At 53.5% G+C, this 21,699-nt stretch overlaps 3 protein-coding genes across 7 annotated transcripts; 2 read left to right on the top strand and 1 right to left on the bottom strand.

Annotated features, from left to right (window-relative positions):
* The first annotated feature begins 218 nt into the window (after nt 1–218).
* On the top strand, nt 219–8,575 carry PPT2 (palmitoyl-protein thioesterase 2). 3 transcript variants are annotated; one of them, XM_027525206.1, is made up of 9 exons: nt 219–397; nt 1,355–1,554; nt 1,804–1,957; nt 2,404–2,499; nt 2,589–2,696; nt 3,474–3,557; nt 3,678–3,762; nt 7,545–7,599; nt 7,768–8,575. In XM_027525206.1, the coding sequence occupies exons 1-9, from the start codon at nt 388–390 to the stop codon at nt 7,909–7,911; spliced, it is 936 nt and encodes a 311-aa protein (XP_027381007.1). In that variant the 5' UTR covers nt 219–387; the 3' UTR covers nt 7,912–8,575. The 3 variants fall into 3 exon arrangements, with proteins under 3 accessions (XP_027381007.1, XP_027381008.1, XP_027381009.1); XM_027525207.1 differs by lacking the exon at nt 219–397 and adding an exon at nt 776–1,024; XM_027525208.1 differs by lacking the exon at nt 219–397 and adding an exon at nt 1,167–1,232.
* Nucleotides 8,576–9,488: 913 nt separating this feature from the next.
* Nucleotides 9,489–12,267, top strand: EGFL8 (EGF like domain multiple 8). 2 transcript variants are annotated; one of them, XM_027525209.1, is made up of 9 exons: nt 9,489–9,587; nt 10,093–10,219; nt 10,383–10,505; nt 10,613–10,725; nt 10,826–10,921; nt 11,030–11,200; nt 11,276–11,355; nt 11,438–11,591; nt 11,901–12,267. In XM_027525209.1, the coding sequence occupies exons 2-9, from the start codon at nt 10,119–10,121 to the stop codon at nt 11,948–11,950; spliced, it is 888 nt and encodes a 295-aa protein (XP_027381010.1). In that variant the 5' UTR covers nt 9,489–9,587; nt 10,093–10,118; the 3' UTR covers nt 11,951–12,267. The 2 variants fall into 2 exon arrangements, with proteins under 2 accessions (XP_027381010.1, XP_027381011.1); XM_027525210.1 differs by lacking the exon at nt 11,438–11,591.
* Nucleotides 12,194–21,420, bottom strand: AGPAT1 (1-acylglycerol-3-phosphate O-acyltransferase 1). Of its 2 annotated transcripts, none has more exons than XM_027525212.1 (7): nt 21,162–21,420; nt 15,184–15,392; nt 14,814–14,947; nt 14,369–14,544; nt 14,124–14,219; nt 13,922–13,994; nt 12,194–13,441 (listed from the first exon to the last, which is right to left on the bottom strand). In XM_027525212.1, the coding sequence occupies exons 2-7, from the start codon at nt 15,381–15,383 to the stop codon at nt 13,257–13,259; spliced, it is 864 nt and encodes a 287-aa protein (XP_027381013.1). In that variant the 5' UTR covers nt 15,384–15,392; nt 21,162–21,420; the 3' UTR covers nt 12,194–13,256. The 2 variants fall into 2 exon arrangements, with proteins under 2 accessions (XP_027381013.1, XP_027381012.1); XM_027525211.1 differs by lacking the exon at nt 21,162–21,420 and adding an exon at nt 19,389–19,677.
* Between the last annotated feature and the right edge of the window lie 279 nt (nt 21,421–21,699).

Below are 21,699 nucleotides of genomic sequence, written 5' to 3'. Positions count from 1 at the left end.
TTAAATCAAGGCAAACGTCTTTAAATGTTCAGTAAAAGCCCTAACACGGGCACCTGGGTACCGATAGGGATCATAGAGAGAGAGGTGGGAGACGCCTGGAGTTAGAAGTCCAGCCCCGGTGGGAAGGTCTGAGTAAGGAGCCGCCCACAAGGAGCTCCAGGATCAGGGCGGGGGTGTGGGGTCGCTCAGGTAATGAGACTTGTCAGAAACTAGGCGGAGCGTGAGTCAGCGCTGCCCAAGGGGCTCTCCTCCCCTTGGGGGGTGGGTCGTAGATAGGTTCCGTTCTAGAGAAGGGCAGAAGAAACTGGGCCAAGCCGCACTTTTACCTCGAGGGGCCTCGAGGACTCTCCGCGTCTCTGGAGACAAGGGCACTACAAGCACTTCAAGATGAAGAGTTGTAAGGCTCAGACCTGGCACGGGCGGGAGGGAAGGGGTTAGGAGCAGGGTCCGCCTGGGCTACCTTCAGCCCCTAGCCGGCGGAGGACGAAATACCAAGGACTGCCATTCCCGGGTCTGTTCCTCCAGCGCGCCTCCCTGGGGAAAGAGAACTCCGTGTTCCCTTGCGGAGCCTGACGCCTGCATTGGGAAGTAGGGCAAATCAAGGCAGGGAAATGGGACTCTTAGGTCGCGGCTGCCGCAGGGCCTGAAGAGGCCTTCTCTCAATTCCCAGGACACATCTGCGGCTTCTCCCTCTCCCCGCCGATCTAAATGGATCACTCCGCCTATTCCCTCTCCCCCGCCCCTCGCCCCCCGCCCCGCCCCCCCCCCCCCCCCCCCCGCTCTTAGGGCGCAATGGATTGTTCCATTGCCCCTCCAGTCTCCGGCCGGCGTTGCGGGGGACGCTGGCACGGTTGCTAGGGAAAGCCCCGGACGTGACGGCTAAATGCGACCCTGAGCAGCCTCCCCTCTCCCGTCCGTCATTCCCCTGCGCGCGTTCTCCTTACACCCTTGCCCTCCCCCACGTGGGTTCCAAGCTGGGGAGAAGTAAACAGCAGGCGGAGCGGGGCTCGCGTATCCAGGCCAGGTGGGAGTTTGCACTCCCCCAGGGTCCTACGCTGCTGCTCTGAGGTCCTTCTTGCAAATCTTCAGTCTTGCATGACTGGGATGATCCATTAGGAAGCTCCTGGCCTCGGGACCGAGTCCCCGTTGCGTTGGGGGCGGGGCTTGGTTGCGCGTCAGTGCGTCTGCAGCGTGGTGGGGGTGTGTGTTTGTGGAGAGGACTGGAGTAAAAAGTAGGATGTTTTATGACAAGGACCTGGTGTGGGAACGGGTCGGGGAGGCTTGATTGCCGGCGTCTGTTCCGAAGGGAGGGTGTTGTCATCTCTCTCACAGGTCCTCATCGTCCCCTTCTCAGGCGGAAGCATGCTGGGGCTCCCGGAACGGCGGCTCCCTTCGGCGGAGTTCCTGCTCCTGTTGCCATTCCTGCTGCTGCTGCTGCTGCTGCTGCCCGCCGCCCCCGCGCCCCATCGGGCTGCCTACAAGCCGGTCATAGTGGTGCACGGGCTCTTTGACAGTTCGTACAGCTTCCGCCACCTGCTGGAATACATCAATGAGGTCTGGCAGGGGACGCCCCGGTTGTGGGGCCTTGGTGGCGGCTACAGAGGCTGGGGAGGGAGAATGGGGAACTGAATGCTGGGCCTGCCCAGTTCCTCGCAGAGCTGGTGCTCTGCTGGGGAAAGTTGGGGGACGAGAGATCCTTGCTTCTAGGAGGGCACAATAGGCATGTGGGCGCCGGCTCGGGGGCGGCCTGGAGGGGGGTCTTTATAAGTCCATTCCGGCTGCGGCATCGCCCCCTTCCCACAGACACACCCTGGGACTGCGGTGACAGTGCTCGATCTCTTCGATGGGAGAGAGAGTTTGCGACCCCTGTGGGAACAGGTGCAAGGGTTCCGAGAGGCTGTGGCCCCCATCATGGCAAAGGCTCTTCAAGGGGTGCACCTCATCTGCTACTCCCAGGGTAGGCACCCTCCCCGCTTCCCCGCCTCTAAGCCCTATCTGAAGCTTGATCCTTATCTGAGGGACACTGCCTAGTGTTCCCTTTTTTGAACCGCATTGCTTCCTTTTCTGACTTCCCTCAGCACCTGGGTCTTACCTGTGTGCGTGTCCTGAGTGGGAGGGCCGCTCCCTGCACTGCTGCCCCTTTCTTTCCCGTCACCCATGGCTCCTGGACATAAGGGATGGGAGGCGGGGGACAGGAAAAAGCACCCTAGGGTTCGTCGGAAGACCCAGATCGAATTCTGGCTCTGTCACTTACTTGACGTGGGGCGTTTTGACACAGGGCGTGTGCCTTCTCAGGGTCTCAGCTTCCGTGAGGTACATGGTGTGTGTGCGGGGGTGCGGAGTTGGGGAGACTGCTGGCCTGGCTCTCCCTAAGTCCTGCCCAACGTGGTGTTTTGCCTGCAGGGGGCCTGGTGTGCCGGGCACTCCTGTCTGTGATGGATGAACACAATGTGGATTCTTTCATCTCTCTCTCCTCTCCACAGATGGGACAGTATGGAGGTGAGTGGGCACTGTGGGCTCCATAGGGGGGCCCTGAGTCTTGAGGGCACAAAGTTCGGGGCCACTTGGCACTGCTGTTCTTTTGCCAGACACAAACTATTTGAAGTGGCTGTTCCCCACCTCCATGAGGTCTAACCTCTACCGGATCTGCTACAGCCCGTGGGGCCAGGAATTCTCCATCTGCAACTACTGGCATGGTGAGTAGGACATGCCAAACTGGGGCCTCCATGCTAAGGGCATCCTGGAGGGTGGGGCCTGCTGCTCCCACCTCTACCATAACTAACAGCAGTGATGATGATAACTTACATTTATCGAGCACTTACTATGTGAACGGGCACTGTTCAAAATGCTTTATGTGTTTCACTTTGTTGCCTTAGAGAATACAGTTTGCTGCAGGGGTTGGCAAACTTTATCCTTAAAGGGCCAGACAGTAAATTTTTTTTGGTTTTGCAGGCATATAGTCTCTGTCACAACCACTCAATTCTGCCATAGTCATGTGAAAGCAGCCATATACCATATGTAAATGAATGTGTCTGTGTTGCAATAAAATTTTATTTACAGAACAGTGAACTGGATTTGACTAATGAATCATAGTTTGCAAATGCCTGGTTATAGTTTTTAAGATCATGGATGCTGGATCCAGACTACTTGGGTTTGAAGCCTAGTTCTGCTGCATGACTTTGGGCAAGTTGCTCAACCTTTCTGTGACTCAGTTTTCCTCATCTGTAAAGTATAGTATGTACCTTTTATTGTGTTTATGAGGATTAAATAATGAATGTCATGTGCTTTGAACAGTATCTGGCTCACAGCAGGTGCTGGAAAAAGGTGTTTGTTATCATGTTTGCAGTTATTACTGCTACTATCATATTACTGTGCGCCTTGTCTGTTACTGTAGCCTTCTGATTGGTCTTCCAGCATCTGGTCTTGCCTCTTCTCCCTGCTTCTCTGACGATCTAACTGCTGTTTGTACCCAGACCCTCACCATGATGACTTGTACCTCAATGCCAGCAGCTTCCTGGCCCTGATCAATGGGGAAAGAGACCATCCCAATGCCACTGGTAATGACCCCAGGCTCCTACCTTGGTCCCATTTTCTGCTTCTCTGACCTTGTATATTCCCCTTTCCAACCTGGCCTGACCCCTGTGACTAACTCAGGCTCTCTTATTCCCACCCTGTAGCTTGGCGGAAGAACTTTCTGCGTTTGGGCCGCCTGGTGCTGATTGGGGGCCCTGATGATGGTGTCATTACTCCCTGGCAGTCCAGGTAATAAGGGACTGTGTGGCCTGAAGGTTGGCTAAGGACACCCCAATCCCAGCCAATCTTTATCTCATTTCTAAAACTGGCCTGCTTCTTCCACTGTTCAGTTAATCCCCCCACCCTCCATTCATCGTCACCCAAGACGAAAACCTGGGAGTCATGTCCCAACCTCTTATATCTAGCCAGTCACTAAGCCTTGCTCACTCTGCTTCCTTTCCATCCCTACCAGCCCCGCTTTGTGAAAACTTTGAACTCTGAACTATTTACAGATTCTTAGCATGTTGCAAAGATAGTTTAGAGAAGTCCTGTGTATCTTTTGCCCAGTTTCCCCCAATGCCTAAATCCTATGTAATGACAGCACAATAGTGAAACCAGGAAATTGACAAATCGCTACAACGCATGTCTATAGTTCCATGCCATGTAATCACATTTCCTACCAGCTCTTTTACTTACCTGGAAGTAAAAGGTAATTGCTCCAACCTTGTCCCCTCTATCCTATTCCTCAGGAAAACCCATGGCTTCATGGCACTATGTGTCTGCCTCTGATCATCATGAGTGATCTGAAATGTCACCTGATCTACTTTCTAGTCATTCAACAAATACTCATCAAGCACTGTGTGCCCAGGCACTGTTCTGGACCCTAGGGATGCAGTAGTAAATGAAAGAGAAGTCTATGCTATTATGTAGCTCACATTCTAGTGGGGGAGACAGATAATAAATGTAAATATATATATATATCAGACAGTGATAAAATAAGGCAGGGAAAGGATTAGAGGATGGCTGGGGCCTATTTTAGATAGTGGCCAGAGAAGTCCTTCTGGAAGAGCTGCCATTTGAGACTGAGTTGTATCCGACTTTTTGCGACCCCATGGAGTGCAGCATGCCAGGCTCCTCTGTCCTCCACTGTCTCCCGGAGTTTGCTCAAATTCATGTCTTTGAGTCAGTGATGCTATCTGTTTCATCCTCTGCTGCCCCCTTTTCCTTTTGCCCTCTATCTTTCCCAGCATCAGGGTCTTTTCCAGTGAGTTGGCTCTTCGCATCAGGTGGCCAAAGTATTGGAGCTTCAGCTTTAGCATCAGTCCTTCCCATGAATATTCAAGGTTGATTTCCTTTAGGATTGACTGGTTTGATCTCCTTGCAGTCCAAGGGACTCTCAAGCGTCTTCTCCAACACCACAGTTCAAAAGCATCAATTATTCGGCACTCAGCTTTCTTTATGGTCCAACTCTCACATCCATACGTGACTACTGGAAAAACCATAGCTTTGACTGTATGGACCTTTGTGGGCAAAGTGATGTCTCTGCTTTGTAATATGCTTGGAATGTCTAGGTTTGTTCTTCTAGGGAAGAGGAGTAGCACCTGCAGAGTCACTAGGGCAGGCATTGGGAATAAGGAGGTCCATGCGGCTAGAGGGCAGTCAGCTGGGGTGAAAGTGAAAGAGGTAGAAGGGGCCAGATACAGAAAGCCTTTGTGGGGCAAAGTAAGGTCACTGTTTTTTCTAAAATATATGCCACACAAAAGTTACCGTTTTTAAGGGTAAGTTTGGTGGCTTCAAGTTCATTCAAATTCTTTTGTAAGCTCACCACCATCTATCTCCAGAACTTTTTTCTTGCCAAACTGAAACCCCATAACTCTTTAAAGAATGGTAACTTCCTTATCCCTGCTACTCGCAGGCCCCTGGCAACCATGACCCTTGATTTTTTTTTTTTTAATTCTGAGTGAGATGGGAACACATTGGAGGGTTATAAATGAAGGAGTAACATGCCTTATAGTAGTTAAAGGTGGGATTTATTTTTATCTCATTTCACACCTACTACAACCCTATGAAGATAAGTAGTAGCTCTAAGTACTTTGCAAATAAAGCTCATTTAATCCTCACAACAACCCTATAGGGTAATTACTATTATCCTCTTGTGGCATGTAAGGAAACTTAAGTACAAAGAGATTAAATAATTTGCCTACATTCATAGAGTTAGTAAGTGGTGAAGTCAGGCTGTCTGACTTAACCACAATGTTTTATTTCCTCTCTACAAAGGAGGTATTCTTGTATAGGACAAAGAAAATCAGCAACATGATCAACCACACACAGTGGGGAGTGTGTGGCAGAGCTGGAGTTCCAATCCAGGTCTTTGTGCCCCTACTGCTTTCCTATGGCTTAAGAAATCTTGTCCTTCAGCGTGGCCTCCAGGCCCCCAACCCACCCAGTTGTGCCATACCTCTGTGGTGCTCTTGTTGTTGCATTTGCCTGAGACAGCTTTTCCTAGTTCAGGCTAATCGCTGGGAAGCCTTTGTTGACGCTCTAAAACTAGAGTAGTAACCTCTCCTCTTTGCTCCCATAGCCCATTGGACTTAGTACTATTAGCCTTTGTTCAGTTATTCTTGGCCTGTGTCCACTCAGTGCCCATAACAGTTAAATATTCCTAATTAAAAAAAATTTGTTTTAACTTTTTCTTTGGAAATAATTTCATACTCAAGAAATTACCAAAGTCGTACAAAGCAATCTTGTATATTCTTCACCTAGATTTCCCAAATGTTAACATTTTACCAAGTTTATATTAGTGTCCTCTGTCTCTCCCTCTGTATATCCATATATATATGTGGAGTATGTGTATGTATGAACCCTTAAGACTTCAGTATGTCAGTGTCTATTTTCTAAATATAGGACATTCTTTTATGTATCTACGATTATCAAAAGCAGGAAATTAACATTGATACAATTCTCTGTAGACCTTATTCAAATTTTCCTAAAATCTTCCATATAGGAAAAAAAAATCCAGTGAAAGATTCAATTCAGGATCCCATGTTGCATTTGGTTCTCATGTCTCTTTAGTTTTAATCTGGAATAATTCCTTGGAGTAATCCTGCAACACTGATTTTTTTTTTTTGGCCCCGGCATGCGGAACTTCCCCACCAGGGACTGAACCCCCCTGCATTGGGAGTGTGGAGTCTTAACAACTGGACCACCAGGAAGTCTGACATTGATATTTTTTGAAACATAACAAGCCAGCTATCTTATAGAATGGCCCTCAGTTTGGGTTTGTTGGCTATTTCCTCATGATTAGATTCAGGTTATGCATTTTTGATGGGAACTGTGCAGAAGTGATGGAGAAGGCAATGGCACCCCATTCCAGTACTCTTGCCTGGAACATCCCACGGACGGAGGAGCCTGGTAGGCTGCAGTCCATGGGGTCGCTAAGAGTCGGACATGACTGAGCAACTTCACTTTCACTTTTCACTTTCATGCATTGGAGAAGGAAATGGCAACCCACTCCAGTGTTCTTGCCTGGAGAATCCCAGGGACGGGGGAGCCTGGTGGGCTGCCGTCTATGGGGTTGCAGAGTCGGACATGACTGAAGCGACTTAGCAGCAGCAGCAGCAGTGCATAAGTGATACTGTATCCTTAATCCATTACCTCCTGAGGTACATGATACGTGTGTGCTAAGTCGCTTAGTCGTGTCTGACTCTTTTTGACCCCATGGACTATAACCTTCCAGGCTCCTCTGTCCATGGGATTCTCCAGGGAAGAATACTGGAGTGGGTTGCCATACCTCCTCCAAGGGATCTTCCCGACCTAGGGATTGAACCCACATCTCTTATGTCTCCTGCATTGGCAGGTGGGTTCTTTATCCCTAGTGCCACCTGTGAGGTACATGATACCCAGTTAAATATTTTGAGTATTCCCCTTGCTGCTTGTGTCCCCAATAGGCCATGAGTTCCTGAAGGTCCCTACCCGCCCTTGATTTTCTCCCACTCTAATAACCTCCCTCGTATGCCCCAATCTCTTTGCAGCTTCTTTGGTTTCTATGATGCAAATGAGACAGTCTTGGAGATGGAGAAGCAACTGGTGAGTCCCCTGGAATTACTTTCCCTTTCTGCACACACTGTGGTTCTCTCTGCCCCTGACACGGAAGCTGAAGGGTCTACCCTGTGGGGAGGGGTTCTGGGACGCCAGTGGGAACTTACTTTGTCTCTCCCTATGTCTTTCTTCCATGCCCGTTGACCCACCTTGAAGGTTTATCTGCGGGACTCTTTTGGGTTGAAGACTCTGCTTGCCCGGGGGGCCATAGTGAGGTGTCCAATGGCTGGGATCTCCCACACGGCCTGGCACTCCAACCGTACCCTTTATGAGACCTGCATTGAACCTTGGCTCTCCTGAGGGACCCCTCAGGAACTCCCCGCCCAGAGACTGAGTGGAGCCTTGGATGTCAGGCCTTGGTGTGCCTGTGACCACCTCACTGGTCCCACACTGCCCCCACCAACCAGGGCTCCAGGACCCCTGCTCTGTGAATGACACATCCTGGTCTCCTCCATCTCGTGTCCTCCCTTTTGGGGGTTGCTCCACGCTCTCCCATGCCCCCCAAGGCCAAGGCTGGGAAGTGGGAAACAAGATTAACTTGTGGCTGCTCCTGTTGCTGCTGCTCCTCTGTCTCTGGCTCTACACAAGGAGAACCCAGCCCCTGCCCACCACAGGGTCTCCTTCCAAGCCACTCAGGACATTTTTAGCTTGTTTTTCCCACGTTCCCTTTTCCTCTGAACTCCCCTGTTGTGAGCCCTCCCAACCCCTCAGGAAGGACCACCTATAAGAGTGGGGTTCTGAGGTTCCACTATGGGGACAGTTCGTTCTTGAAGTGTCAGTGTTGGGGAATATCTGTGGCCTGTGAGGCCCATCTCAGGTTTGGGGATCCCCCAGTCCCTATGTTCAGTATTGGGGTGCCCTCTGGGAGCCTAGTTTCTTTGAGGCTCCAGCCCCTCTTTTAGCTACCCTGGAATGGGTGTGTTACTACCCCTGTATTTATGAAAATAAAGTTGCATTTACTCAGTGTGGCTTGCCTCATTTCTAGGTGAGGGGGACCTGGCTCCCTCAGGAGGGTGGGGATGGAGAGCCTGGGGCCTGGGTGCCCGGATGCTTGGTCTGGGGTGGGACCCCCTTGGTGTTTCCGCTCTCTCAATGCCCATTCTGTGCGGGTTCCTGATTCTCTGTGGGTTCTTTCCTGCTGAGGACAATTCTCTTCCTGTCCCAGCCTGCAACTGGGGGGCTGAGCCCAGGGCTCTAATGGTTTGGGCCCCAGCCTCATGGGTGGAATGCACCAGCCACCCCCAGGCTAGACGAGGGGACGCAGGGTCAGGGTGGGCATTTGTTGTGCCCCTTTTCGACCTTTGTAGGCCAGAGCTGGGTGAGGGGCTGGACAATGAGCCTCCTCTTCCTTGAAAGAAGGAATCTTGGTAGAGACAATAAGGCCCTGTCTGCTCTGGCATGGGGGGCGGTGGCTGACTCAATTCTGCCCCCTCTCCGCCCCCCAGGCCCTAATAAATGTCATCAAGAGATGGGGGCAATTTTCCCCTCAGTGCCCTGGGCAGCCTCCCCAACCTCCCCCACCTTTGTGGTATCTTGCCCTTCTTTCTTTCCTCAGCTGATCTTGCCTTTTCTCCCATGACCTAACCCCACTTTCTTCTCTGCCAGCTCTGCCTCTCCCTGCCCCTCAGTTCTTCCCGCCTGTGTTGGGTTGAAGGGTGGAGGGCAAAGGCCAGGTGTTTCAAAGTCAGTAGCCTCTGTTGACTTGGGGGAGTTCCAAATAAGGGGCCTCAGGGTTGAGAAGAAACTTCTAGGGGCTCTTTATTTGGCTGCAGGGGGTGGGGGTGAAGGTCAGTGGGGATTTGGACCCCACTGAATTGACCAAGCTCCAGCTATGGGAGGAGGCTTATGGGAGGGGGCAGGGATGGGAGGGCTCTGTCTGGCCCAGCCCCTCCTCCCCTTTACAGCCCGCCCACCAGTCTGAGCAGCTGCTGCTGAGGCTGGTTGGCCTGAAGTCTCCCGGAGAAAGGCAAAGACAGGTGGGGAGAGAATGTCAATGGGGAAAGAGTGGGGGTCACTAAGAGTCTTAGAGTGAGTGTGGGTTGGAGGTGTTGTTTGAGTAAAGGGTCCAGGGTGTATGTGGTGGTGGGGTTGTGAGGGTAGCATGAGTGTGCTTAAGGTGGTGCCTCCAGGTGCGTGGGTTGTATACAAGGTGTAAAGGGGTGTAATGGTGAATATCTGAGATTTTGAAGGTAGGAAGATTAGGATGGAAGAGGGCACATCAGAGATAGGAGGGGCCTGAGGGGAGGTGGAGGGAGTGGGTCAGGCTGTGAGCTTGTATGGTGCTGCATGGACCATGATGTGCTAAAGGATGGTGGGTGTTAAATATGTGCAGGTGCTGACAATCCTGGTGGCTAGTGCAAGTGTGCAAATGAAAGTCCTGCCTGGCTTACAGGGCACCAGCAGACTGTTCTTGGGAGCGCTGGAGCTGGAGAAGTTACTAGCAGAGGGGCAGGGCCTCCATTAACCTCTTCTTGCCTGCAGCTGGCAGTCTGAAGTCAAGGAGAATCATGGGGTCCAGGGCTGAGCCGTGCACTGTCTTAGGCGGACTCTGGTTCCTCCTGCTACTGATGACAGGCGAGGGGGCCAAGGGTGGAGCCCTCAAAGAGAGGTGACAACAGAGGTGGCAGGGCCAGGGGTGGGGCTTCACAGGGGGCAAAACAAAGTTGAGGGGGGGATGAGGCTGTCATGTTTAGGGAGGGTGAAGGGAAGTGGGGCTCTGGCTCCCAGGGCCTGGCCCACTCAGTGTCTCACTTTCTCCCACATGGGTGCAGTCAGGGGGTCTGCTCCAAGCAGACCCTGGTGGTCCCACTCCGTTACAATGAGTCCTACAGCCAACCTGTATATAAGCCCTATCTGACCCTGTGCTCTGGAAGGCGTGTCTGCAGCACCTACAGGTGAGGATGGGGAGCCAGGACCCCGGGGTCTCTCAAGAGGAACCCCCCAAAGCCAGGACAAGGACCCATACATAGGCTAACACCCAGAGCCCGGCGCTGTGTTCCAGGACCACGTACCGCGTGGCCTGGAGGGAGGTGCGGAGGGAGGTGCGGCAGACCCATGCCGTGTGCTGCCAGGGCTGGAAGAAGCGGCATCCTGGGGCACTCACCTGTGATGAAGGTGAGGCTAGGGCTTCCCGGGCCTTAGGGGGAGGTGTGCCCCGCTGGGCGGAGAGCCAGGCCTTCCGCTAGGTTCTGAACCCCACTTCCTGCACCCTCAGCCATCTGCGCCAAGCCCTGCCAGAATGGAGGTGTCTGCGTTCGGCCGGACCAGTGCGAGTGCGCCCGGGGCTGGGGTGGGAAGCACTGTCACGTGGGTGAGTAGGCTCGCCCTCCCTCGGAGGTGGTGCCAGGACCTCCCTGCCCGTCAGTGGCGCCCATCCCCGCCCCGCCCCCGTCAGCCCCCTCCTCTTTCCGGTAATTAGATGTGGATGAATGCAGAACCGGCGTCACTCTCTGCTCGCATCGCTGCCTCAATACGGCGGGCAGTTTCACCTGTGGCTGCCCGCACGGCCTGGTGCTGGGCCTGGATGGGCGTACTTGCGCGGAGAGGGCCCCAGAGCCCCCAACCAGTGCCAGCATCCTCAATGTGGCCGGTGAGTCGGTGGGAGCAGGGGGCGAATAGAGGCAGGGCCGGGGCAGCAGTGACGCTCCCTCTCCTTGGTCCCCAGTTCGTGAGGCTGGACTTGATAAGCGTGCCCTGAGGCGGGAGATTGGCGAGCTGCGAGGCCGCCTGGAGAGGCTGGAGCAGGTGAGTGGAGATGCCGGGAGGCCACACTTACAGAGCTGACAGGCCCCCTCCCTGCCCCTCTGAGGTATCTCTTCCTTTCTAGTGGGCCGGTCAGGCTGGGGCCTGGGTCCGAGCAGTGCTGCCCGTGCCCCCGGAAGAGCTGCAGCCCGAACAGGTGGCGGAGCTGTGGGGCCAGGGTGATAGGATCGAGTCTCTCAGTGACCAGGTGCTGCTGCTGGAGGAGAGACTGGGCACCTGTGAGTCCCCATGGCCCTCTCGGTGGGGACCCCCATCTCCCCACAACTGCCCCCCAGCTCCTCAAAACACCTTTTCCCAACTTTTAAGTTTTCTCTTATCCAAAATCCTTCCTCTGCACCCACTCACCTCATACCTTCCCAGATTTCTGCAGTTCACCACCCCCTCTTTTGGTACCCCGTTCTCCAGCTCAGTGGCGGTTCCACTTATTGTTGAGAGAGGTTGTCAATCTGTTTAGCGTCCAGGGCCCGCTCTAGGCATCCCAGAAATACACAGTCGATTTGTCTGCCTGTCTCCTTGTCATTAACCAGGCTCCTGTGAGGACAACAGCCTGGGCCCAGGCCTCAAAGGGCGAAGATAAGGAGCCTCTGCAGAGCCCCTGCCCTCTAATTTATACAGAAACTGGACTCACTAATCCTCTGGGATTGGCTGGCTAGGGAGCTGCAGATAAGGCTACTTGCTGCTGAGAAGCCATGGACAATGGAAACCATGCAAAGCTAAAGAATGGAGGAAGGCGGTTGCCACCCCTGAATCCTCGGGCTAGGGCCGATGCCTGGGTGAGAACTGCCTTCTTAACTCCTTAACAAAAACAGCCAGAACATGCTCAGATCTTGCTCAGTCTTTATTCTTGGTTTCTTGCTGTTATCCAGATAAGTAATAAAAATCAACCACGCAAAACTGGGTCCCACCCTCTCCTTTTGCTCCCAGCCCACCTCCCCGGTTTTTGGGGCACAGGTCTGGGGTGGGAGGCAGGGAGTGGCTACTGCCATAGGGAGGAAATGAAAACTGGCTCAGAGAGGGGAAGCCTCAAAAGAAAGGAAATAAATTAAAAGCCCTCCCCATCCCCTCCAGCCAGGGTTCAGGTCCTTTCCCCAGCTCCCCAGGGGGAAGTGAGTGCAGCACCCGTTAACTGCTTCTTCCCCCTGTGCCCGACTAGGATGGTATAGGAGGGCTGCAGGGCGCTGGGGGGCCAGGACCACTGAACAACTGTACCCAGGGGATGGGTGGAAGTGGAAATGTGGCATCCAAGAGTGTGCTCAAGCCCGGGCACCTGGGCAAGGGCAGGGATGAGACCTCTGGGTGAGAAGAGTCCAGCCTCCACTGACAGGAGGCTCCACGGAAAGAAGAGAGAAGGTGCTGAGGAATGTTCCCAGGGTGACCCTGGGAGAAGTATTCCACGCATCAGCTTCCAGCCACAGCGTGAGGAGTGTCCTCACTAACGGATGAGTCCACTGTGTCTGTGGACGTGGGAGTGAGGAATTGTTCCACAGAATGGATGAGTCCACTGGCCAACGTGAGGTGGAGTGGGAGAGAAGACCACAACGGAAGAGGGTCCACTGGGGACAGAATGGAGTGTTCCTACCCTTGTGTAGGCTGAACCACTGAGGATGAGGGAGAGGCAACTGTCCCACAGACAAGATGGCACAGGAGGCAGGGGTCAGAGTGGAGACTGCACCGAGGCAACGGAGTCTGTGGGGAGGGGGGCGGGGACGGGGGCAGGGAGCGGTGCTGTGACCACATTCACTTCAAAAGTTGAAGATTCCAAAGAGGAGAACAAGTGGGGAGAGGGCAGATGAGGAGCTTGGCCCGGCTTTAGGCCGGTGGGCTGGTAGGTGTGGAGAAGGTGGTGGGGGGTGGGGCAGAGGAGGGGGAGATGAGAAGGGAACTCAGAGCCCGGCCTCGCCCACCCCTCCGGGCTTCTTCAGATAGTCACCACCACCCCTGCCATCAGTGGAGATTTCCCGGAAAACAGTGAGCATGGAGTGCCGGACTCTGTCAGCCAGAGCTGGAACGTCATCCGGCTTCAGCCCTTCTGTGGGCACTGGGGGCAGCACCCGGACCTGACATCGCCCTGGGAAGGGGGTGAGCACCGTCAGGGCTGTCTGCTGGGACTCTGCCCACCGCTGGGGCCTGCTTGCTGAGCTCTCCTGCTGCTTGCTCTCGTCCTCCACCTTTCAGCTCCCCTCCCTCTGCCATGGGCAACTGCCACCTGCTCGCTGAGGCCTTCCCCAACCCCAGCCCAGACACCTCAGTGCCCTGCCAGCCCTCACAGTCTAGCGTTTACTGCCGGATGCTCTGACTTTGCACACAAAGGCTTATCTTCCCTGCTAGACAGTAACGGCCCTTACTGGAAGGACAGAGTGTTACTGCCTAGCAGGGTACAGCTCTGCTTCATAAATACGTATCGGCTGATGTGGGGTCACATTACATGATCAGGTGGACATCTCACCGTTCTGACACTGACTGAAGCTCCTGCCTTGTGGGGATATCCCTCTAGCCTCTCATGGCCCTTCCAGCCACCCCCAATCCCAGATCTGCACAGAGCCCTCACCCGAAGTGAAGCGGCGCTCCTTCTTGCAGTAGAAGTCTTGATAGGAGGACATGACGATGGGCACAATGGGAACCTGAAGGTGGGGGGTGGGGGGGAAAGCGGTCAGCCCAGAGCTCCTTCTGAGGCCCCCATGACGAGCCTCTGCCAAGAGAGGAAGGGATGCTGGGGACTGCGGGTCAGGAGAAGGGGAAGTCGGGATCACCTGGGCCTGCACTGCGAGGTGGAAGGCGCCACGTTTGAAGGGCAGCATGGAGCCGTTGTGGTTTCTCGTGCCCTCAGGAAAAACCCAGACCCGTACCTGGGGGAGAGAGGGGGTCAAGGAAGACACACATGGAGCAGTCAGAAAATGGTTATGATGCTGTCATGGGACTTCTGAGGCCTGTGGGCCCTGCACATCAGTTTACAGCTGTTCTATCCTCTAAGCCCCATTTCCCCAGGGTGACTCACGTCCTGTGTAAGCAGGGTCTGGGCGACCTCAGACATGACACTGATGGCATCCCCAGTGCGCTTCCGGTCAATGAAGATGACTCCCGCCAGCCAGCAGGCCAGCCCAGCAGAGCCGGCCCACAGCAGCTCCCGCTTGGCAATGGGCACACAGCGGCCTGGCAGCACCTCCATCATCCCTGGGGCAGGGGTGGGGGCGGGGTGAGGATCAGCATCACAGGAAGCGGCCCACCTCAGCCACACCGCCAGGGACCAGAGATAAGGGAAGAGGTAGACTGGGACGGCAGGGGCAGCCCGAGAAAGTAAGGGTGACTGCAGGTGTATCACCCTGCTCCTGAGGGCAGCAGAGGGAGCAAGGGGGCGACGTCCCAGAGGAGGGAGGGTGGAGGACCCCTAGGGGAGGTGATCCCAGGGAAGGTTCCCAGGGCGGCTGGGAGGGGCTGCTCACCAAGCAGGTCGAGGGAGCTCTGGTGGTTGGAGACAACGACGTAGGGCTGTGAAGGAGGGAAGTGGTGGGCCCCTCGTACCTCCACTCGGATCCCGTACAGGTATTTGATGTGGAGTAGCATCAGACGCAAGATCCTGTGGGGGTCCCATACAGCAAGGGGTTCCAGCAGGACCCGCTGGCATACATCTGCCAGCAGGGCTCAGCTCCCCGCCACCCTGCCACCTTCCTGGGCATCTTGGCAGTCTTCTCCCCTTCCTCGTCCCTGGGCTCGGCTCGCTCAGTGTCTCCTGCACACTCACTGCCCTCCCCATCCACTGCTCGCTTCCGACCCTGAGGTTCCCTCCATCACCCCAAGCCCCTGGGACCTCACTTCATGTTCTCGACGTTGCGTCCTCGCACGGCACACACAGGGATGGCGAGCACAGCCAGGAAGAGGATCCAGCCGTTGTAGAAGGCCATCTTGAAGAAGTACTTGGCACTGGGGCTGCAGAACCACAGAGTGGGCAGCAGGAGGAGCAGCAGCAGGAAGAGCAGCAGCAGCAGAGTCCCCGCCCCTGGCCACAGCTCCATTCTGGTCACCTGCAGGGGGCGGGGCGAAGGGCGGTGGGCCTGGTTCCTAGGTGGGGGGGCGGGGCGGCAAGGTGCGCGCGGGGAAGGTTTGGGGGGCTGTGGGGAGCATTAACACCTGTCCAGGAAGCCTCTTTAGGAGGGGAGCGATGGGGATGGGAGCTCAGGGCTGCTCTCCCACCCGTCCCTGAAGGTGCCAGATATATTCACACAAAAGACACACGACATGGACATCCACAGCTCACAGATACACGGCAATAAAGGGACATTAATAATAGCTAACACTTGCAGCCAGTAAGGCTCTTATAATGGTCTTTCTCTCTGCTCAATATGGTAGCCACCAGCCACATATGGCTACTGAGCACTTGAAATGTGCCCTATTCTACACCGAGAGACACTGAGAGGTATCAAATACATGTCAGATTTCATAGATGTTGAATAAAAACACAATGCAAAATATCCCATTAATAATCTTTTATATTGATTACATTCTAAAATTATAACTTTTTGGACATTCTGGGTTCAATATACTAAGGTTAATTTCATCCTGCTTTTTTATGTAGCTGAGAATTAAAAATTATATACGTGGCTTACATTATAGTTCTGTTGTACAAGGCTGGTCTATATACTACGTTGCCATTGCTGCTAAGTTGCTTCAGTTGTCTCTGACTCTTTGTGACCCTATGGACTGTAGCCTGCCAGGCTCCTCTGTCCATGGGTTTCTCCAAGCAAGAATACTGGAGTGGGTTGCCATGCCCTGCTCCAGGGGATCTTCCCAACACAGGGATCAAACCTAAGTCTCTTATGTCTCCTGAACTGGCAGGTGGGTTCAAGCCCATATACTATGTTAAGTCCTTAAATATGAAAGCACACAATTTACATATGAAAGGAAATAGACCTAGAAAGGTTAAAAAACTTATTTGAGGTGATATGACCCCCAAGGGGTACTTCCTAGCTTAAACCTAAGCAGCTTGTGCTCCTAACCACTTGGTTATGCTGTTGTCTGTATAAATATCTGTACACATGTGTACACACAGCACATAGTAGATACCATGTACGTGACAAAACACAGACATTCTCAAGGGCTGACTGCCAAGAATAAAGGCTCTGTCACTAATGCAAACCCAGACACACACAGTTATACAAAGACCAACATGTTCGTGCACACATGCAAATTTATAATCATGACAGATAAAAGGACGGCAAAATGAATACCCAGTAAAACCCCTCTCCACCCAGGCAGGCTCCCTGCTCCCAGATCAACCCATGGACATACCTATGTCCATTAATCCTGCCTCCACAGACAGGCAAACAGATCCCACCAGCCCTCCCCTCGCTTCCAGCGACACTGGAGGCAGAGTGGTCCGGCAGGCAGTATGCAAGTCCTCACCAAGCGGGAGGAGGAGGGCGAAAGAGTAAAAGGGTCATCGTACCACCTGCCTGGGAGAGGAAGGAGCTCTGGAGGAGGAAGCGTGGCATGCAGAATCGCTTCTCCAGGCTCTTCCTCCTTCCTCCACTCCGACCCACTGTTGGGGGCAGGGTCACAATTCACAAAAACGGCATTCAGGTAAACATCTATCACTCATATCAAGGCCAAAGGCACTCCCTTCCACGACAGAAGGACTGTGCTCCAAGGTCAGTCCACTGCCAAGGGTGAAGGTGACAGGTGATAGGGGAAACAGGACTGTGCCAGCACTAGGAGAGCGGGCTCTGTGTGGCTTCATTTTACTTTCCCCGCAAGCTGGAACCAGCGTGTCTCCCCTGCACTACGTGCAACAGGCTCCTAACTCATCCCCTTCGATCCATCTTCCACACGGCAACCACAGGATGTTTCCGCGACACCAATCTGAGCATATCTCTTGCCCAGAGGCCCTTCTGGACAGGCTGACTTCTGCTTACATCTCTGGCCACATCCCTACAAGAGTCTTTTTCACTCCAGCACACCGATTAACTGCAGTTCCTCAGACACACCATGATCTTTCATGCTTCTAGGTCACAACAGGATGTTCCCTTCGGTGGGGATGTTCCTCCACCTCTTCACTTGCCTCATCCAGTTTGGTGTCACTTTTTGGAGTTCTTCCTGAACTCCTCCAGGCTTGTGTTTTCATTACACTTTATCTTGATCACTGGTCCTCAAAGTGTAGAAACACAAATCCTTGGCCCTCACCCCAGATCTTCTGAAACAAGACTTTTGGGCACTGGGCCCATCAACCAGTGTTTTAACAAGCCATCTAGGTGAATCCAATGTGCATGTAAGTCTGAGGACCACTGACCTCAACACTAAACAGCATGTAGTTGCTTGAGGTCACCTGTGTTTACCTTCCTAGCCTGCAGGCAAGCCTGATGGCAGGAACTGTCTTATTCCCAATGCCCAGGACAGAATGAAGCAGAGAAGATGCTCAATAAATATTTACTGGACAGATTATAAGGATGTGTACATACCCACCTAGTTGTAATTAACGGGACAACACTTCTGAACATGAATCAGATAGCTACCCTCTTGAGGACTATTAACTAGGAAAAGAAAAGGCACCAAGAAGGCAATGAACACACAGGCCTAACAGTAACCTACTCTGGATGCACACACACAAGAGGGTCACAGTGATGGCAGAACAACAGTTGAGACAAGATGGAACACACCGTCTCGCACAAGAGAAACATACAGAATGGGGATTAACATGCCACAGGGGAAAGATGCTGGTGTCATCAAATGCGTGCCAACAGTGCAAAGAGCGGGGGACAGACAGCTCATGTGCTTGGCAGGGCTGACCCTGTGCTGGGCACTGAGCTCCATGGACACAGACTGTGCACAGGCGCCAGAGATAATGTGCATGAAGAGATGCAGGCCAGGGGGTCAGCAAGGGAAGGTATATGGAAGTGGCTCTTCAGCAACATGGAGGCCCAGTTATCTTCTTCTCTAATATGTGATGTTCCTTTCCTCTGCAGAACAGGAAATGTCCAAGGATTCATAAGCACAATGGAGTGCCAAGGGAGTTAATGAGCATATGGCTCACAAAATATACTGCCCCTCAAATTATGAAATACATGTCTAACCAGAAGCACACGAGTTGTGGACATGTCACATCAGCACATCATGCGAAGGGGCACGCATGTGGGTGGTGTGAACCAGGATTAAGAAAACACAGACAGTCAACAGGCCAATCCAATCACAACCGAGTGTGCGCTAGTCAGTTAAGCCATGAGATTCCACACACGAAGGCGCCTGCATATGGTGGGACTAAACACAGCACCTGTGGGCCTGAACAAAGTAAGGTATGATCTCTACATGCTAAAGTAAACGTGCAAATACATAACATGGACAAGAAACACAAAACCACACAACAGAGGCAACAGATGAGAACAAGCAGACGTGAACACGTTAAGACTGCATGAGACATGGACATAGATATGAGAACAGGCAATTCTGATGGAAAATAACACACTGTTTCTCCAGCCTGTGGACAGCACTGGGCACACTACTGGCATAGAAGCCATTAAACATGTCAAAGGCACACCCACTCGGTGTAGAAAACATGGCCCCCCACGAGGCATCTGTATGTCAGTAAGGGTCGAACACAGTACCGAAGGCCACTGAGAAACAAGAGGTCCTGTGCCTACACAGAAACAGAGGTGTCTGAGGGCATTCCTAGGAAGCCAATTCTGCTGGGGAATCGAGGGCAGTAAACTGCCTTCTGACTGCCACAACCCCGCAAGAGTTATGTGGGGCCAAAGGGCACAAAAAGGAACTGGGAAGGTGATGGGAATTTCCTCTCCAAGATCCCCCTGTCCACACCCCCATCTCAAATTCACAGGGTGTCCATCTCTCCTCCCTCTTGTGTCTCTTCCATCCTTCCCCCCTCTCAGGCCCCCTCTCCTTTCCCCAGCAACCCTCTCCCCAGTCGGCCCTTATCCTTTTCCCATCAATCCTCTCCCCAAGCCCGCCCTCCCAGACCCAATCTCTCCCCCATCCCCTCCTCCCTCCTCCTCCCATCCCTTTCCTGCCCCCACCTCAGTGGGGTGGGGGGCCTGGGGGGCTGGCCCCCTCCCCAGCCAGGCTGCCGCAGCGGTGGTGGCGGGTGGCTGTGTCTCTGCCTCAGTCGGGGTGTCGGTGCCAAGGGGGCGACAGGATTTGGGGGTGTCCTAGCCCCGGCCGAAGGAGGGGAGGTGAGAGTGGGAGGCTGGGCCCATAGCGGTAGGAATGGTGGGGGGTTGTCCCCTTAGCTCCCTCCCTCCCTTCCTGCTGTCTCTCTGAGGGCTGGGGCTGCTGCTGCTGCCGCTATCCCCCGCCACCCCTCCCCACGCCCGCTGATTTCCGGGGCTGGCCAGGAAGTAGGGGGCGGTGATGGGCGCCCTGTTTTGCCAATCGCCTCCCGGGGACCCTGTTATCGCCTTCCCACATCTTTCAGTTTCTGCCTAGCTCCGCCCCACGAGGGCCCAGCTGGGCTCTGCTTAGGTCTCTCTGGCCTTCTCTGGTTCCAGCTGCATCTTTTTTCCTCCAACTTCCTTTCGGCACACATGGCTTGTGTGTCCCTTGCTGCTGTATTCCTTCTCATTCTCCATCGGTTCTCCTCATATTGTCAGTTGGCTTCTTTTTGTTCTCAACTCCCACATCTGCTGCTTATTCCCTCCAACTCCAACCCTTTTCCAGCTCCCTCCTCCTGTTCCCCATTCAAGTTCAAATATTTATCAAGCACCTACTATATGCCAAGCACTAGGTTCTTCACGTCTCTTCTTTTTCTCTCCAGGGCTCGATGGAGACGAGATGTCACCCCAGCTCACCTTCCAACCCTCATCTGATCTCTGCCCTTTGTCCCTGCCACTATCTCCTAGCAGTCCAGCTCCCTCCTCCACTGCCCGCCCCCCATCCTGGTCTTTGGAGAGAAGGCAAACTCTCAGGCCCTTGTCCTTCTAGGCTGTACCTTAACCTCAGTACTTTGTCTACTTTCTTCCTTAGTAGTCTCCTACTCACCCACGCTGAGACTACCTGTCTCTGCAATATAGAAAAGATGTATGCTTTTTTTCCCAATGGAAATTGGACATTAGGCTTAATTTCTTGAAAAAGTGAGCAAGAATGCTGTTTCCTCTGGGATGAGCATGCCTCCTTAATTTTGTAGTCATGTACCTAGCTCTCTCTCCACCATACTCCCATCATCCCCTTGTCAGGATCATCCCATCAACTCTCCACTCCTATTGGTCTCCTCTTCTCCCTCTCAAGGACCTTTTCCCTAAACCTCTACACGTCGTGGCCTGAACCTTAACCTCCTCTGCCATAGGCGACTCCTAATTTCTCATCTTTCCTCACTTGAGTCACATGGGGCCTTTTTATCAGGATGTTGTTGAAGAACCCTCAGCTTGTGTCTGGCCTCCAGCCCCCAGTCACCTTTGCCCTGAAAGAGTTTCCATGCCCCTGAATAGGATGTAAAGAACACCGTAATGGCAGGGCGGTTACCTACTTCTGCTCCTTGGGCTACAGTGAGGGCCACTGACTATAGAAGAGGCTCAAACTTGTGCGAAAGGCCCAAGCTCTGAAGCAGCCTGCCTAAGTCCCAGGTATAATACCCCAGGATGCCAGGAGGAATACCCCAGTTCTGCTGGGCACAGGAGAAAGAAGGGGCGGGTTGCCTTAAAGGGGGCGGGCCTTGCCTCTTTTGCACCCACTCACAAAAGGAGGGGGCTAGACCTTTTCTGCTTTTAAGATTTAAAACGGAGTCGAGGTCAACTCGTTCTACTATGTGTCACGTTAAAAAGGGGATGGGTCTTCAGTTCTGCTCTGTGAATCACCTAAAGAGGGGCGGGCTGAGTCGTCCAGCCGAGGGTGATGGGTTAACACCAGCGCTGCAGGTCGATGTTCGCACCATCCAAACGTCGGGCTAATCCTAGTCCTGCTCCCTTCTTCACTAAGAGGGAGGGGCGGACCCAAGTTCTGCTCTCTACGTCACCGAAGGAGGCCGAAGCCATTTTGAACCCTGCGACCCTAGTATTTGTCCTCTTTTCCGAGCTCTTCGCCGTCTTTCCTGATCTGGGCCAATCAGGAGCGAAAAAAGAGACCCAATCAGTCGAGAGAGATCGCAGTCGGAGGACCCGGATGAGGCCGAGCCGAGGCCTTTGAACCCCAAAAACCCGCCAATTGTAGAGCAGTCACCATGGCGACAGTATAGAGGTGAAGGGGTGGGACCAGAGAAGGCTCAATCCTCATAGGATTGGCCCACCTCGTCCCTCCGCCTGATGCGCACGCGCACTTTACCTAGCTACCATTTTCCGTCGAGTTCTAGCCAATCAGTTGCTTCGGAGCCAAACGCTCCAAAGTCCAATAGGAATC

Source organism: Bos indicus x Bos taurus, chromosome 23, assembly GCF_003369695.1.
Source record: "Bos indicus x Bos taurus breed Angus x Brahman F1 hybrid chromosome 23, Bos_hybrid_MaternalHap_v2.0, whole genome shotgun sequence".
NCBI lineage: Eukaryota > Metazoa > Chordata > Mammalia > Artiodactyla > Bovidae > Bos > Bos indicus x Bos taurus.
Note: the sequence above shows the minus strand (reverse complement) of the source record. Positions and strands in the feature narration are given on the sequence as shown.